General features: G+C 40.9%; 1 protein-coding gene across 1 annotated transcript in view; it reads left to right on the top strand.

Annotated features, from left to right (window-relative positions):
• The first annotated feature begins 6,403 nt into the window (after positions 1–6,403).
• Positions 6,404–14,544, top strand: part of fars2 (phenylalanyl-tRNA synthetase 2, mitochondrial) — a 541,716-nt gene continuing 533,575 nt past the window's right edge. The window contains 1 exon segment of the mRNA XM_038796635.1: positions 6,404–6,475. Within this exon segment, the coding sequence (XP_038652563.1) occupies positions 6,416–6,475 (60 nt within the window). The 5' untranslated portion in view covers positions 6,404–6,415.

Genomic DNA, 14,544 nt, shown 5'->3' with positions numbered 1-14,544 from the left:
AAAGAGGTGAGTAAGCCCCTGAGAAGCTGCTGCTGGCGTGGACGTCAAGAGCGCATAGGGATAACCGGCGGGGTTCCTTTTAATCATTCCAAAGGGGAGTTCTGTTCAAATGCCGGCCTCCAAAGCAAAAGAGACGCATGTCGTGGAGCCATGTCTGATCTGGCGTGTCGAGGGCTGCAGCCCATTGCAAAGTTTCTCTTCATTCCGGCAGCGCCTGTTAACGAATATCAGACTTTTGCTCTTGCTTTATACGCCGGCAGTTTTGAGGGACCCCTCCTTCTCCTTCATTTCTGACCCTCCAGCAACCTGCACCACAATGAGGGTGAACCGAAAGCGATCAGTGCGAATGCTGGAAACCTGAAATAAAAAAACAAGAACTGGAGGGGAGATGAGCAAAGTTCCTCCGAGTGAAAACTTTGTTTCCCCCCCCCCTGTTTCAGGCATCCGCGGTTATCATTTTTAGTTCACGTTGATTGGATTCCCCAGGAACTTTCCAAAAATGAAATGAAAATCGCTTATTGTCACGAGTAGGCTTCAATGGAGTTACTGTGAAAAGCCCCTAGTCACCACATTCCGGCGCCTCTCTTCGGGGAGGCTGGTAGGGGAATCAAACCGTGCTGTTGGCCTGCTTGGTCTGCTTTAAAAGCCAGCGATTTAGCCCAGTGAGCTAAACCAGCAATATTGCAGTTGAATGTAACTTACTGCGGATGCTGGAATCTAAAACCAAGGAAAAAATGCTGGAAAATCTCAGTAGGTCTGGCAGCAAATGTAGGGAGAGAAGAGAGCGAACGTTTCGTATAAAGGTGAACTCTTGTCAAAGCCTTCTTTGTCCGCTTTGACAAATGGTCATCTGGACTCAAAGTTAACTTGTTTCGCTCCCTACTGATGCTGCCAGACCTGCTAAGCTTTTCCAACATTTTCTCTTCAGCCTGAGACGAAATTGGTAACCTCTTTCAAAGAGACAACACAGGGAGGACAGGCTGAATCATGGATACTTAAAATGATCTAAACAAATAAACTATATGTTCAAACAATATAGGGAATTCACTAGCACAGGAGGTTTTGAGGCAAACAACTCGGATACTTTCCGAAGGAAACTGGAGGAGCATCTGAGAGGAAAAAGGAGAGTAAAAAGATAGCCTGAAACATTGAGATGAGGCAAATGAAATGGGAAGAGTCGCCAATAGCTCGTTTCTCTGCCATATATTCTATGTTTTGCCTTTTGAATAGTCTACAGATCCTTTAGATACGGTAGCACAGTGGTTATCACTGTTGCTTCACCGTGCCAGGGTCCCCTGTTCGATTCCTGGCTTGGGTCACTGCGGAGTCTGCGCGTTCTCCCTCTGTGTGGGTTTCCTCCGGGTGCTCCAGTTTCCTTAAAGAAGAACCAAAAGATGAGCTTGTTAGGTGAATTGGACGTTCTGAATTCTCCCTCAGAGTACCTGAACAGGTTCCGGAATGTGGCGACTAGGGGCTTTTCACAGTAACTTCATTGCGGTGTTACTGGCCGCCTACTTGTGACGCTAATAAAGATTATTAAAAACCAAAGCGAACTTGTTCAAAATATTGATTGGTAAGTTTGAAAAAAGGTTTCTCCTCACGTTCTATTATGAGGTTACACCTTTCGAATATAACTTTTTAATCTATAGTTAGTTCATATTAAATATTTGTTACCTTTATGATCTAACATGGCCACATCAAGTCGATGTGACTGTCATAATGGTGAGGTGTCATTATTATGGAGTATGAATTGTGGTAGCATCGATAATAAATTACTTCAAGTGAGTTGTGAGAAAATCTGCTCTTGAATAACACAAATTAACAATATACTTAGCATCTTTATACAATTGTACTGAACATCCCATTTATGCCCAAGATATGCTACTGACCTTTTCCCAGGAAACCTTCTTTCAAGCCTTCTGTTGCTTTATAATATGCTTATACACTGCATCAAGCCAGAAGCAATGATGGTTATTCTCGTGTCTTTCTGGCTTAAGGATGTGAATTTAGCACATTCCTGCTGCTGACTTAGACCGGCACAATGACAAAAATGACCTGATTTAAATAGGTACTTTGAAGAAAGCAGAATTTTCATCCATTGTTAAGTAAGGACATATTTTAGCATTGTATGTTGTTTTACAATGATGCAGCAATTTGGATTTGGCAATTTGGCCCATTATGTCAGTTCTTGCTTAAAAACAGTGTGCTGGAAAGACTAGCAGGTCAATGAAGAGGGAACAGACTTATCTTTTCGAGCCAAGTATGACTCTTCTTCAGAACTTAATCTTTATCTTTATTAGTGTCACAAGTAGGCTTACATTAACACTGCAATTAAGTTACTGTGAAAATCCCCTAGTCACCACATTCCACCGCCTGTTCGGGTACACTGAGGGAGAATTCAGAATGTCCAATTCACCTCACAGCACGTCTTTCGGGACTTGTGGCAGGAAACCGGAGCACCCGGTGGAAACCCACGCAGACACAGGGAGAACGTACAGACTCCGCACAGAAAGTGACCCAAGCGGGAATCGAACCTGGGACCCTGGCGCTGTGAAGCAACAGTGCTAACCACTGTGCTATTAACTATGTTTTTCACTCCATGGGTGTTGCCAGACCTGCTGAGTATTACTATCACTTTATGTTTTTATTTCAGATTTCCAGCATCCACAGGTATTTTGTCTTTATTATTATCCCAGCCCTGGCTGTTTGGTAGAACTATTCACGCCCCTGCTCTTTCCCCATAGCCATGGAATCTTTTTTCCTTCATCCATTTATCCTATTGAATCTAAAAGCAAAATAATGTGGATTCTGGAAATCTGAAATACAAACAGAAATGTTGGATAAACTTCGTAGAAGGATCAATGGTAACATTAACTATATTTCTCGCTGCACAGATGCAGATAGACCTGCTGAGTTTATCCAGCATTTTCTGTGTTTTTTTCCCCATTCAATCTACTTCCGTCACCTTTCAGACAACGCATTTCAGATAACAACTTAATGTGTTAACAAAAGGTTTCCTCATGCAGCCTCTGGTTCTTTTGCTAATCATCTTAAATATGTTTCCAATGGTTACCAACACTTTTGCCTTATTCTGTCAAAACTATTCTAGATTTTGAACACTTTTATCAAATCCCTTTTTAGCCTCCTTTGCTCCAGTCACTCCACAAAACTTAAATCTTTCATGCCTGGTACCATTCTAGTAAATCGCTTCTCTTGAAGGCCTTGACGTCCTTCCTAAAGTATGATGCCCAGAACTGAAAACAGCTGATCACAGAATCCCTACAGTGCAGAGGAAGGCCGTTCGGCCCAGCTAATCTACACCGACCCTCCTACCTAGGCCCACTACTCTCATCCTATTCTTGTAACCTCACCTAACTTTTGGATACTAAGGGGCAATTTATCATGGCCAATCCACCTAACCTGCACATCTTTGGATTGGGAGGAAACTGGAGCACCCGGAGGAAACTCACACAGATAGGGGGGAAAAAGTGCAAACTCCACACAGTTACCTAAGGCCGGAATTGAACTCGGCTCCCTGGCGCTGTGAGACAGCAGTATTAACCACTGTGCTACCGTGCCACCTAACTAGTGTTTTATAAAGGTTTGAAATAAATTTCTTGTTTACATACTCTATTCCACTATTAATAAAGCGAACAATCCCAAATGATTTTTTTAGCATCCTGTTCAAATTGTCCTGCCACTTTCAAAGATATCTGTACATACACACCCAATTCTCTCTGTTCCTGCCTCCCCACCTTTAAAATTATTCCATTTAATTTGTATTCCATCTTCGCATTCTTCATACCAAAATGCATCACTTCACACTTTTCTGTATTGATCTGGACTAAGCCAGTTTTGTGCAATTGTTCTTAAACTGGAGCAAAAGATTTGCACTCGACATAATTTAAACTTAAATTCCATGATATTTTGGACTGGTTTGGCTAATTTTGGGTGAATTGCACTGAAAAACCTCACGTAATCTAGCATACTGCTACCTATTAATTTTAAAATATTGCTCCTTATTTGAAATCCATTAATAGTATTGCAACACCCATCTCAGCAGTAACCCAAACCCCATGTTTCAACTGTATCCTCTGGTCTTATGACTGGTTTTCTATGTATGTCTCCCCACCCCAACATTTCAATGGTTGGCGATAGACGTTTAGTAACTCTGAAATCCTCTTCCTGATTCCTTTTGCCTTGCTACCTCTTCGCTCGGGGATGTAACCACCAAGTACCATGTCATTGTCAGTCATTGTTCAAACTTCTGTTGCCCATCCTACTCTGATCTATGGATAGATACTATTGTCAGGAAATGTAGAACCTATTATGTAAAAGGTGTTAGAAATGTGTCTAGCATTTAGAATGAATGAATGAATGAGGAAGAAGGATAGATTGCCTAATAACCTGTGTTATTAACTTCATTCTTGAATGAAATTCAATTGACTAAAACAAACAATTTCAAATGTCACCCCCTTCTGCTGTTGTGCTGTTTGGAGCTCATAGTTTGCTGCATATTTCATATCTCTCATCATATGCCTTGGGTTGCCTTAGGTTGAAAGGTAAGAGTGAAGCCCAGAATGTGGCTTGATATGTGGCATGGTGAATATTGACTTGGCATGAAGGTGGAGATTAAAACTCATTTCCAGTTGGGGTAGATCTTGCCCATAGTAGATAATTTGTAGCCAACCTTTCTTGCCTTGTTAAAGGGAGTACTAGTATTTGCTTTTGTTAGCAATCATTTCAAATGCAGTTTACTCTGAGGATATAAACTATTGCCATTGCATAACTGAGAAAACAATAGTTAATTGAAAGAACTTCAAAAACAATTGTTTTGCATTTTCTTTCTGTTTACTATCTGTAAAATGTTTCTGCAAAACACAAACTTCATTTGCATAATTAATGCATGTAGAAGTAACAAGACGGGGGAATTTGGAAAATAATTTCACACTACATGGTAAGCATTTTAATTGCTTTCAGTACAAATTGTACCAGGTGACTAGTTTTGGCAAAGTAATGGATTGATATTTTGTGCATAAAAGCTGTAGTAGGCTGTAATCACAGTTTTAATAACCCAGCTTTATGTGGTTATAATGATGGCAAAGCTGTCTTGTGTTCACCATCTTTGAAATCACTGAAATTGTCAGTAAATTATAGCATTTGCACTTTGCAGTTAAACTGAGAAACCCAGAAGTCAATGTCAAAATTTCCCAATCCTTCAGTATGTGCTGTTGAAGTCTTTGAAGACGGAAGTCAATGAGAAATCACTGACTCGATGTAAACTTTCACTTTTACTCGTGTCCTCATTGCAAAAAAAACTCTTGAAAAAGCTACATCATGCTGAATGAGGCAAATCCTGGATTCTTAATGATGTAATATATCATAATTATTGCTGAAAAGCTTCTCTGGCCTGAAAAACATTTTACATTTGTGGGATATTAAATTTCTCCATTTCACACAAAAAATCCATAGATTTTTAAAATACTTTTTAAACAAGTTTATTTATGATATTTCAGCCTTTAACTTAATCCCATTTTTTAATGTTGCAATCTTTATTTTAATTTTTGTTAACTTACTTAAAAAATAATAAAACCTATATGTTACCTCCTGGTTTGCTGTATGTGAGAGTTCTTCAACCATATTAGTTTCTTAGTAACATCACTGTTGCTGAGTGCCAGGGATTCTCATTAGCTGACTCCAGAATTAAATTAATGTCAGGAAAGGTGAAATCATCACCACAGATCTTTGTGGGAAGCTTTCTTCGAGGTCAGTGGCACGTGTTGCCTTTTTTTTGCTAGTCACAAAATCTAATCTTATAAAATTGGAATAGATGTTCTAAGATGTTTTTGAATGATTAATAACTCCAATGTTCCTCCTAATTCTTTGCAATTTGGGGGAGTGATCAGGGTACTTTTTACACTTTAATTTAGTAAAAAGTACTAGGATCTATTTGGACTGATATAATGTCAAAATATACTGCTTAGCTGGAGGGTACTGAAAGCTGCATACAAACAATTACTAAAGCCACTGATTCAACCTTGCATGACTAGTGGTGCTGCTCATTTGAAGACTACTTGTGACAATAAGCGATTTTCGTTTTCGTTTTCTTTCATTTAATTTAATTTCTATGACACAAACTCATCACCGATTTGAATCCCTGCCAATTTGTAAAAGTGGATGTTAGATCCATCAGAGCTGCTTCTGGTGAAGTTCGTAACAAAGTAACACTGGTAGGGCTCATTTCTACAAACAAGGATCAAGTTGTCCACGGAGGTTATTTAAAGCTGCATAAATTGAAGGGGTGATCGAGACAGCCATGATTAAAACTGTTTATTTTCATTTTCAGAAAAGGATTTCTGCAGTCAAGACGGGCACAAAAAAGGTACTTTTTCCACAAAATGTTATCCCCTCCATAATGATGAAGAGTGCATTTGGTAACTTGCCGAGAGAGAAATACTGCTGCATTTGTATGAAGGTGACTTTACCTGTTGAACTTAGAATTAAGTGCTATCACGGTTCAGAATTGAACAAATCTATTTATACTGGCTGACGATCTGAGGAAGTATGGCTGGAAACTAGTGTATATATGGACAACACAATACATAGACTTTTCAGTCCATCTGTAAGTTCTATCAGGTTATAGAGCGTCATAATGAATAATAATGTAGAAGTTAAAGGTTTTTCTAGAAATAATTTTGTGGATTTTCTAGTCTTGATTGCTGTCTCCCCCTAGTGACTCAGTGGATAAATGCGGTGTAATGCTGGGCAACACCAACTTAGTTAACAGGTTAAGGCAGTGTTCTTCAGACTTTTTTTTCAGGGACCCATTTTTACCAACTGGCCAACCTTCGGGACCCAATCCGGCCGACCTTCGCGACCCACGCCGACCGACCTTCACGACCCACGCCGGCTGACCTGTGCGACCCACCATTTTCTCTTACCTTGTTTGCTGCTGACAGAAATGGAGGAAATGGTTTTGGGTCCCTTTGGCCCTCGTACACGCTCCTTCAATGGAACCTGTTGGATGAAGGTGAAGCCTTCAGTTGTCGGAAAGTATGGAGTCTCCATCTGTCCAAAGTTCTGCATTTTATTCCTGTAAAATTTTATGAAATAAACCCCCCCGAACATTTAAAAAAATAAAAATTAAATGAATAAAATAAATGAATAAAACCCCCTCCGAACTTGTAAAACAAAAAGCTGCGACCGTTTTTTAAAAAAGCGGCTGCACTGCGCATGCGTGCCCGATCATTGGTGTGCATGCGCATAGTTTCATGCGCAGTGCGGGCGCATTTGTTTTTACATGTTCGCGGCAATTTTGAAGGCCACTTGCAGCCAGCATTATTAACAGCCGGCTGCTGCGGCTGTTGCACGCAGATTTGCGCGATCGGGAGTGCCGCGGCGGATGGCTCCGCGACCTTCCCGACACCCACCCGCCCCCGAGTTTGCCAATGCCTGGGTTAAGGCCTTCTCTTTCTGAATTAATTGATCTTAGCCACTGAGATGATCAGAGTTCTGCAGTTGGTTTTGGTGTCGGCAAAGGTCAGTCAGGGTTGCTGTGGTAACTTGGGACCACAAAGAAGTTAGTCAAATGCGTTATTTAAAAGAAGGAACTTAGTTATCGAAATAAATAACAAAGTTTAACCGTAACTTAGCAGAACTGTATTAACAGTAATAACTATGAAAACAGGAGCATTAGTAAAACAGGTTTACTTACAGGCATCCTCTTGCAGACTGAAAGAACCACCTCAAAGCTTGCACGCGTTCAGAACACCTGTAAAACAATTGCTTGCTTATAAGAGCAATCTGTCCTCAAAATGACACTCTGTTCCACTTTCCCCCCTTAAATTTCAGTCCCTCATCAGGACAGGAATACAACAAAAGTCTTAACTATACAAAAGTCTGTCAGGAGCTTTGCGATTGCTTTGCGACCTACACCGTACCATTATTGAACCTCGTCATGGTTGATCTGGAAGTATGGGTGAAGAGGTGGATTGAGACTCTGAACATGGACGTTCCTCTTCCATTCCCCCAAAATAGTCTAATGGCAAACATGGAAACACAGGAACAACTTCCTGATAAACACCCACAGCGGCATTATCTTCTGCCACGTTATCTGTAACGGTTGCTGACTCTGAAACCTTTCCTGACTCTGAGACATAATGTAAATAAATATGGTCTTGTTGTCTGTGAACAACTCTTCTGTGTTGCAATCTCATGACCCAAGATACAGGATCACTTTGGTTTAAAATTATTCCCCGCAACCACCTCTGGTTACTAGCAAAGTTCTAAATGTAAACCAGATCATCCGGATTGAACTGCCTCTCCCTGGCTTGGTAGTCGTGTCTCCTTTTGCTTCTCTTGTCTCTTGCTCACTTTTGCTCTGAGACTTGGATGAAGCAAATCTAGATGAGATCCAGCCTTCCACCTAACAACAACTCAGCTGGAGAGAGCCTGATTTTGGATTGCGGCGTAATGCGTTTCTGGAATACAAATCTTAAGAGCTTTGTACTCAAAATATCACCTGCCATTCTCTTCAATCCCTCCTTCAGAGTTTGAATAGCTCGCTCCACCAAACCATTTGAAGCCAGATGAAATGGCGCAGTATGCACATTGTGTACCATTCTTCTGCATGAATTCTTGAAATAATTTACTTGTAAATGTAGTGCCATTATCCAAAATAAGCAAATCTGGTAGACCATGAATAGAAAAAAATTGTTGAAGTTTCTCAGTTGTTCCAGGAGCTGTATTATTACTCATGATAAATGCTTCCAACCTTTTCAATTGCGCATCTTTGACAGCCAAAAACATGTGGTTCATGAAAGGTCCTGCAAAGTCCACATGGAGTTTGGACCACGGCCTATCAGGCCACACCCAAGGATGAAGTGGTGGTGGTGGCGCAATCTTCTTGTTCATCTGATATGTCTCAACCAGGATTTCATCTTCAAGTTCTCCAAGTTCAGATCCATATTAGGCCACAAAAAATAAGATCTGGCTCGACTATTCATTCCAAAAGCACCTGGATGAGCCTCATGAATTTCCTCCATGACTTGTGAATGACCAGGGGATGGGATGACCACTTTTGACCCCACTATGCATCATCCTGCACACTTAACTCATCCCTACGTTTCACACAAGATTTCAGCTGATTATCATCTATGACAGCTGGTCATCCTTGCATCAGATATCTTTTAACTTGCGAGAAAATGGATCTCTGTCTGTCCACTGCTTAATCTACTTCACTCTTAATGGTGTATGTGCCAGTCTTTCGATTAAGAAAATTGACTTGGGCGCACAATACCTTGTACGACAAATCCAGCATTGGAAGATGGCTCAACGTGTCCGTATTTGCATTGTCTTTCCCTACTCTGTACATGATATTGTACTGATAAGCTGACAATGCAGCATCTAGCGCTGTATTCTTGCTGAGAACATGGGAGGAATACATTTCAACTCACTGAAAAGACTCATCAATGGCTTATGGTCAGTAACTTTGGTGAACAAATGACCATCTTTTCACCTCAAAAACAATAACTAGACCCTCTTTGTCCAACTGTGAATATCCCTTTTTCAGCCTTTGTCAACGCCCTAGTTACAAAACTGCTGGGTTTTTCACACCCATTATCCGTAAAATGAGAAAGAGCTTCCCCCACACTGTAGGGGAGGCTCACACGACATATTAAGTTCCCTGTCTGGATCAAAATTAATAACAGATTGGCCGATTGCAGCAACGCTTTCACATCTTTGAAAGCCTTCTATTGTGCGGACTCCGACTTCCATTTGGTTTCTTTGTGCAGGGTTAGATATAGCCAACACTGTTGACAGGTCTGGCAAGAACATCCTATAATAGTTCACTTACCCTAAAAATGACCTAAGATCTGCCAAATTCCAGGGCTCCGGAGCTTCGTTAATTGCTCAAACACTCCCTTCCACAGGAGATAAGCCTTGTGCAATGATTCTGTGGCCTATATTCTCCGCACGTTGTGCCTGGAAAATACACTTGCTCTACTTCAGGCGCAGCCCCAGCTCTAGAGACATTTTTAAAACTTGATCCAGTTTGATCAGGTGCTCCTCCTCAGTATTCCCAGTAATTAAGATGTCATCCAAGTAGACAGCCACCTGAGGAATGTCTTGTAACAGGTTGTTCATGTCCTCTGAAAGAGTGACGAACTGGAAGATACACTAGAAACCAAATGATTGTACTTGAAGAACCTTTTATGTCTATTGATGATCACACACTGCTTTGAATCATCCTCTAGCAAAAGGCATTGATATGTCTAGCTCATGTCCAATTTTGTCTTGTCTCCCACAAGAGTTGAAATCAAATCTACCACCCTAGGTAATAGATAAGCATCTAACTTGGAAACCTGGTTAATGGTGAACTTGTAGTCACCACATTTGCGTGCCGTGACATCACTTTTAAGGACAGGAACATTTGGAGCTGCCCAACGAGAAAAACTGAATAGGCTCAATGATTCCAAGTCTTTGCAGCCATTCCAACATCTCCACTTTGCTTCTCATGGCAAAGGGCTCTATCCTGGGCTTGGAAAAGCGAGGAACTACATATAACTTCACAGTAACATGCAACGTACCTAGTTCACATCTTAACAATATCCTCGGTCACTTTTGTGTGCTTGATCTCGCCCCAGTTCACTGTAATTTTGCTGAGCCAGTCACGCTCTAGCAAGCACACCCCTACCCTTTTATCATAAGGAGGCATGCCCTTGCTTCTTGACTATTATACGCAATATGGGCTTCCAACACCCCAAGCAAAGGAATAGATTCTCCGGTATATGTCAAAGATTAATCTCTGCTGAGTAAGGGTCGGTGATTGGTTACAGTCCAATGTCGACTTGTAGATCTCTTCGCTAATTATGGACGGGGAGACTCCTGTATCTACCTCTATCTTGATTTGTTTACCGTCGACCACCACTGTAGTGAAAATAGGCACTGCCCATGCCTCATTCACATGAAACTTGTTTTAAGTTTGTTCCTCTGCTTGCTTCGAACTTTCCAAGTGGTGTGTAACTGCTTGAGGCCTCTTCGAATTAAAATTTTCTTGCTCATCTTTCGCCCTGTTTTTCATACCCCTGCATTTCTTCACTCAATCATTATGTCTAAGCATATCTTCTTAAAATTCTCCAAAATCACAGTGTTCTGAAATGTGGAGTAATTCTACTACAAGCTATCGACTGATTGACCTGCATTTTGAAAATGTTTATGAAAGTTGAATCTTTGGCCAATCACCGAGGGTTTCAGGTTAGGGTGATTCAGAACAATTAAAACTGCAAATTCAATCTCCCCTGGCTTCCAAGGCGTGGCCAGATTCCTCATCAATTTAAGTCTTCACTCCACACACACTCTGTGCTAACCACTGTGCTACCATGCCGCAGTTTGAATGCGGCATTCAAACTGCGGCATGGTAGCACAGTGGTTAACACAGTTGCTTCACAGCTCCAGGGTCCCAGGTTCAATTCCCAATGGCTTGGGTCACTGCCTGTAGGGCGTCTGTACGTTCTCCCCATGTCTGCGTGGGTTTCCTCCGGGTGCTTCGGTTTCCTCCCACCGTCCAAAGCTGTGCAGGTTAGGTGGATTGGCCATGATAAAATTGCCCTTAGTGTCCAAAAAGGTTAGGTGGGGTTACTGGGTTCCTGGGATAGGGTCGAGGCATGGGCTTAAGTAGGGTGCTCTTTCCAAGGGCCGATGCAGGCCCGAAAGGCCTCCTTCTGCACTGTAAATTCTATGATTTGCCCACACAACAGTGGTGATCACATTTCAAAAGTAATTCATTGTTTGATTTTGGGAACCTCCTGAAGATCTGAAAGGCGCTACATCAATACAATATTTTATGTCCTTTAGTAGAAAAAATAAATTGCCACATTTTTGATCTGGTTGAATATATATTGCCATATACGTAACGTCTATTAAATATCCAACATATTAAATGTTTACAGTCTCCATAAAATAGTTAACGATTATCGTGGTGTTGCTGGATGTCACTTCTGCACTAATTATTTTCAGAAGATCATCGGTATGTTTGAAGTGTGACACTCGCTATTCCTTAATTGGTTGCAGCTTGAACTCTTCTGGGGTTGCCAACCCTCCCGGGGTGGTTGAGAGTTTGCCTCAATCTCCCAGTGGACAAACAAAGCATTCCAGCAGCACATAGGCTCCGAGCAATGGTGACCAGGACTGTCTGACAGCCAATCCCAGCCCAAGCTTGGGTACCATTGCTCCTCCAAATGGCCAGGACACAGTATTGGCAAATTACTGCTCATGCTTGAGTACCACCTGACCTTCCCTATGTTAGAGACTGGCTGTCAGCCAATCACAGCCTGCGCTTGGGTACCAGCTTACCTTCCTGATGCCAGGAACCTATACCCCTACCCACGGAAAAGCATGTCTCGGCGGAGGCCACTTGATGGAAATATTTGGATGGCTTACAGACCACATGATCTGTGCTCCAGTTAGTTAAGCTGATGCCCACTTGGGCTGCAGAGCTGAAGGAAAGTGTGCTGATTACCAGCCAAGATTAGGCTTAGCAGAGACTCGCTTGGTGCTGATATTATGATTAATTAGTGTTATTATTGTTATTCATTCGTGTTGGATTGAATTGGTGGTGACTGGATGGACTGTGGTGCACTATGGATTTCCATTCACTGAAAACACTTGGCAGGGAAAGAATTTGTCATTCAATAGCGGAATTTAGTGGCGACAGATTCAGTCCCGTTCACTCTGTGTCATACTGAATAAGCGTTTACAGTCAACAGAAAGAGTTGTGTGACTTGAAATCAGATGACCAGCTTGAAGGAAAAATTTGATGAAGCACAACTCTGTAACTGCTTTCTGCTGTAGTTTTGTAGAAATCTCATATGTATTACATTGAACTATTTAAAATATACAGCATAGAAAGAAACGATTCAATCCAACCAGCCTATGCCATGACATAATTTCTGCAATTTCCTATCGAGTTACTTTTGCTGACGTCTCCCACAATATTTCCAGCCCGAGTTGTCAACACTATCTCCTGAGCTTTGTTTAGGCCAAAGTAAGGTCCAATCATGCATCTGTGATCAGCATAATCTTGAGCACCTTCCAAGTATGTTACACTTTATATAACAAAAGCCTTACTTTTGTTGTTTTCTTTTGCTTTTTGTTCTGTATTGTAATATACCCTTTCTTTTCTGCATATAAATATCTAATGCTTGACCTACATTTGAAATTGTGCATGCTGATTATCATTTCATTATGATCAGGGTTATTTTGGCAATGCAAACGTTACAAGTTATTTATCAGTAATTTTACACTTTTCTAGTTTGCTTCCCATTTAAGGCACCCTCACTTGACAAGGCCAACTTGTGTTTAAATGTTGTTACTGGTGCCAACAGCCAGCCAGTACCATACCCGTTTGTCTAGTCTAGCACATGAAGAATATACAATGAAGGTTATTAGGATTTGCCCCCACAATATAGAAACCTATCTTCCTGTGATATCCATAATACGCACTTTCTTGCAGGGGTTAATTGATAGTGATCAGGAAAGAAAATTGTGACTTGCATTTTAGCACTGACACCAAGTATTGTTCCTCTCACTGCCATAGCTTAGGTCATCCAACTGAGCCCTGACAAAGCATTTAACTCGATTTCTCAATCTGTATGTAAATAACAATGGATGATGCATTTAGCCACTAAATTATTGGGAGAGGCATCATTACTACAGTACTACACATCCTGTGACAGATGTCATTAAAAATACCAAGCCTGTTAGCTATTACTTTGGTGACATTTTTAAATTTCTCATTGCAATGCAGTGTCACAGCCTTCTCATAAACCACCATCCATAAAGGATATTTTCAGCCTGTTTTGAAACTTGAAATTGTTTTGACAGGCTAATCTTATGGACAAACTTGATAAGGGTAGAGATTACAGTGTGGTCGTCAATCTTTCAACATGAATGTAGTTATGCATCAATGACTGTGTGTCCTGGTCGTCAGCAGCGGACATAACAGCTAACGTGAGTGAAAATTGACACAAAATTTAATCAGATGACCCCATGACCTCCACAGTACATATAATGGAAGGAATGGATACATTAGAGTATTTTCAAAACTAATTTGATTTTTGGATTAAAGTGTCAGTTATAAACTTGAAAGAGTAATCTCGTCACCTTAATGGAGTATGGTCACCATTCTTCTATTTATTCTCTGTATATTAATGTTATTTCCACAGTCTTTTCCCCAGGTCCACGGTACATCACAAAGATAAGGACAGAAGATGGAGGCTTCAGCCCATCTAGGTCATTCTTTCATTAAAACCTAAAATCTCCCATCAGAACATCTAACTGCCACTTGAATAGCACAATGTTTTTTACAAAAATATGTTTGATAGTAGTGAAAAACCCAAAATAATAACTTTGGTAAACTAGAGGAACTATTTTATGGTTATGTTTTGTTACACAGAGAGGATGTCCTTCTTTGAATAGAAAGCTCAAAACAATGGTCAGATGCACTGAAATCCACTGTTAGCATTGGGACCATATGTAACAAAA

Source organism: Scyliorhinus canicula, chromosome 5, assembly GCF_902713615.1.
Source record: "Scyliorhinus canicula chromosome 5, sScyCan1.1, whole genome shotgun sequence".
Taxonomy (NCBI): Eukaryota; Metazoa; Chordata; class Chondrichthyes; order Carcharhiniformes; family Scyliorhinidae; genus Scyliorhinus; species Scyliorhinus canicula.
Note: the sequence above shows the minus strand (reverse complement) of the source record. Positions and strands in the feature narration are given on the sequence as shown.